At 53.6% G+C, this 2,371-nt stretch overlaps 1 protein-coding gene across 1 annotated transcript; it reads right to left on the bottom strand.

The window, feature by feature from the left end:
• Window positions 1-251: 251 nt before the first annotated feature.
• On the bottom strand, window positions 252-1,460 carry LOC123141295 (uncharacterized). The gene is made up of 2 exons (XM_044560471.1): window positions 1,055-1,460; window positions 252-916 (listed from the first exon to the last, which is right to left on the bottom strand). Exons 1-2 carry the CDS (start codon window positions 1,238-1,240, stop codon window positions 554-556), a joined length of 549 nt encoding a protein of 182 aa, XP_044416406.1. The 5' UTR covers window positions 1,241-1,460; the 3' UTR covers window positions 252-553.
• Between the last annotated feature and the right edge of the window lie 911 nt (window positions 1,461-2,371).

Raw genomic sequence — 2,371 nt, 5'->3', positions numbered from 1 at the left:
TTGCACAAGCATATAGTGAATAATGATAATGATATAAGTACTCCCATGTGTGTGCTGCTGCACTTTCCATTATCGGGTCTAAGAGTTATTTTCGCCGAGACTATCCTGACGCTGCATACGCGTTCAACATTCTGACATTTTAGCAAAAACTAAAATAAAATACGAAGTGCAAAAAAGCCTAAAAGTAATGAAGGGAGCAGTAGTAGCACTACTGGCACCTATAACCGCACAAATTTCAGCGCATATATCTGTAAATTCGTTAACTAATTCCAAGATATGCATAAAAATCTACTCCGAATGCTTTTATTTGACCAAGGCAGTTCTTCGGAGAGAAATTTGGCTAAGGTAGTTGCCATTGCACAGTTGCGCGCGCGCGCACACACACACCCAGTACTGCACACACCAGTGTTCTTGGCATCATCGTCTCTCACACCAAGTAGCAAGCTACGCGCAAACACACATACATAATCAGTCACTAGTCACCTAGCTAGCTACAGGTAGAAAGAGTGCTCCAGAACAGATATAGCATTAGTACTGCGTCGATCGATATCGACTAAGGGTATACCAGGGCGCAGATCAACGTGTCGACGCCGAATAGGAAGAAGAGACCGAGGGGCACCGCGAGCAGGATAAAGTGGGCTACCAGCGGTGTCCCGTGGACGAGCAGATGGCTGCCGGGGCAGCTCCCGACGGTGACGAGCGCCGCCAAGAAGACGACTTTGTCCAGGCGGTAGAAGGTGGCGACACCCATCCCGTGGGCGAAGGCAGCGAAGCTCCAGGGCACTCCCTTGCGCCAGTCCTCCGACGCGAAGGCGGCCACCGTGGCCGCCGCGGCCTGGGCGGCGCTGGACAGCAGCAGCAGCAGCGCGTCGGCGCGCATGTGCGCCACCTCATCCTCGGTGGTCGTGCACTGCCCCTGCAACACGCACGTAGGTAGCCAAAAAGCTTGAGCATATCTATCCAGCTAGCGCGGATCGGAGGAGACGAGGAAGAAAGAAGAAGAAGAGCAATGTGTCCCTCTCCTTCAGTGTAGCTAGAGACCTAATTAACTGACCTGCAGGTGTGGCTGGAGGTTGAGGGCGAGGACGGCGAGGAGGGCGGTGGCCCACCCGAGGACGAGGTGCGCCCGCGCCACCGCGCGGATGCGCATCATCCCTGTCTCTGCTGCTCCTCCGGGAGGAGGAGGAGGAGGAGGAGCAACAGCTCCACCAGCAGCTGCTGCAGCACCGGCCGGGATCATGCTGGATCTCGAGGGAGGGACGGACGGACGACGCAGAGGAGCTCTCACTGGCAGTGGAGTGGAAGGAGTGAGTAGGGCGCACGCAGTGATGAGCACTCAAGGCAGCAGGGAGATATTTAGGATGGGTGGAGACGACGACGCGGGCGATCGGCGCGCGAGGAGTGAAGGAACCCACCCCGAAGCGCTGGCTGCGCAGCATGGGCATGGGCATGACCGAGCGAGTATCCATTGTTGGCAATGTGAGAGAGACCCTTGGCCGGTGTGTGTGTGTAATAAGGGTAGAGGGGGTGGGGTTGGTCCTGTCCTCTGTGTTCCTACTCCTACGCGCTTTGCTGCGTGCAAGCTGTGCTGCTCATTCTTGAGCGCGCATGTGGCCCCCGGTGAATAACTTGTGCTTCCACTTCGGAGAAACGTTCAGAGCACCTCAACGGGAAACTAAAGGGGCTGCACTTCTGTCCGTGTCGAGGCCGCTGCGCGTTCGCTCTATCCCGTATATTTTGCCGATCAACATGGATCCAGTGCATCCTTTTGATTAGGAGTGCGTCCTTCGCAAAACCGTGATGTGCTGCTCCACCGAGATCTGTGCAAGGACAGGGGTTTGATCTCTGAAGAAATAAGCACTGCACAGTCGAAACTTCAGATAAATTCAGTAGCGAGCACCACTCGCTTGCCGCTTCGTGGCGCTGGGTCTTAACGGACGTCGATCTGCGATCCAATGGCTGATACACTTACAGCTAAACGCCCAACTCACTGCTTCTAGTCAACGCTAATCTCCAATCCTGACGATTCTTTTGACGATTCTGAGGCTTCGAAATATTTTTTTTTGTTTGGTTAGATCTCAGTCGACTATGATTTAATTAAGTCTTAGTCAAATGACATAACATGTAAGAAAGGCACGGATCGCAATGTAAGACTTAGTTAAGTCTCAGTCGACTTAGATTTAGTAAGACAATATTTATCTCTCTCTCTGTGTGTGTGTGAAAACTTATGATCCTTCGAGGGGATTCTAGGCTGCCACTCTCCTTGCCACCACTGGAGTAGGGCGTAGGCCAAAGCCCGCTTAGTAGACGACATTGGCAGGGCCTCCCTTGTCTGTTTCGCAACGAGGACGAGTGGCGGCATGCGTGCGGC

Source organism: Triticum aestivum, chromosome 6D, assembly GCF_018294505.1.
Source record: "Triticum aestivum cultivar Chinese Spring chromosome 6D, IWGSC CS RefSeq v2.1, whole genome shotgun sequence".
Taxonomy (NCBI): domain Eukaryota; kingdom Viridiplantae; phylum Streptophyta; class Magnoliopsida; order Poales; family Poaceae; genus Triticum; species Triticum aestivum.
Note: the sequence above shows the minus strand (reverse complement) of the source record. Positions and strands in the feature narration are given on the sequence as shown.

What these genes read in the sequence shown, in the direction of transcription:
- LOC123141295 (XM_044560471.1), bottom strand. Translation starts at nt 1,240, where the DNA reads ATGATCCCGGCCGGTGCTGCAGCAGCTGCTGGTGGAGCTGTTGCTCCT. An exon ending in ACCTCCAGCCACACCTGCAG is followed by an intron (nt 917 to 1,054) that starts GTCAGTTAATTA and finishes TGCGTGTTGCAG; the next exon opens with GGGCAGTGCACGACCACCGA.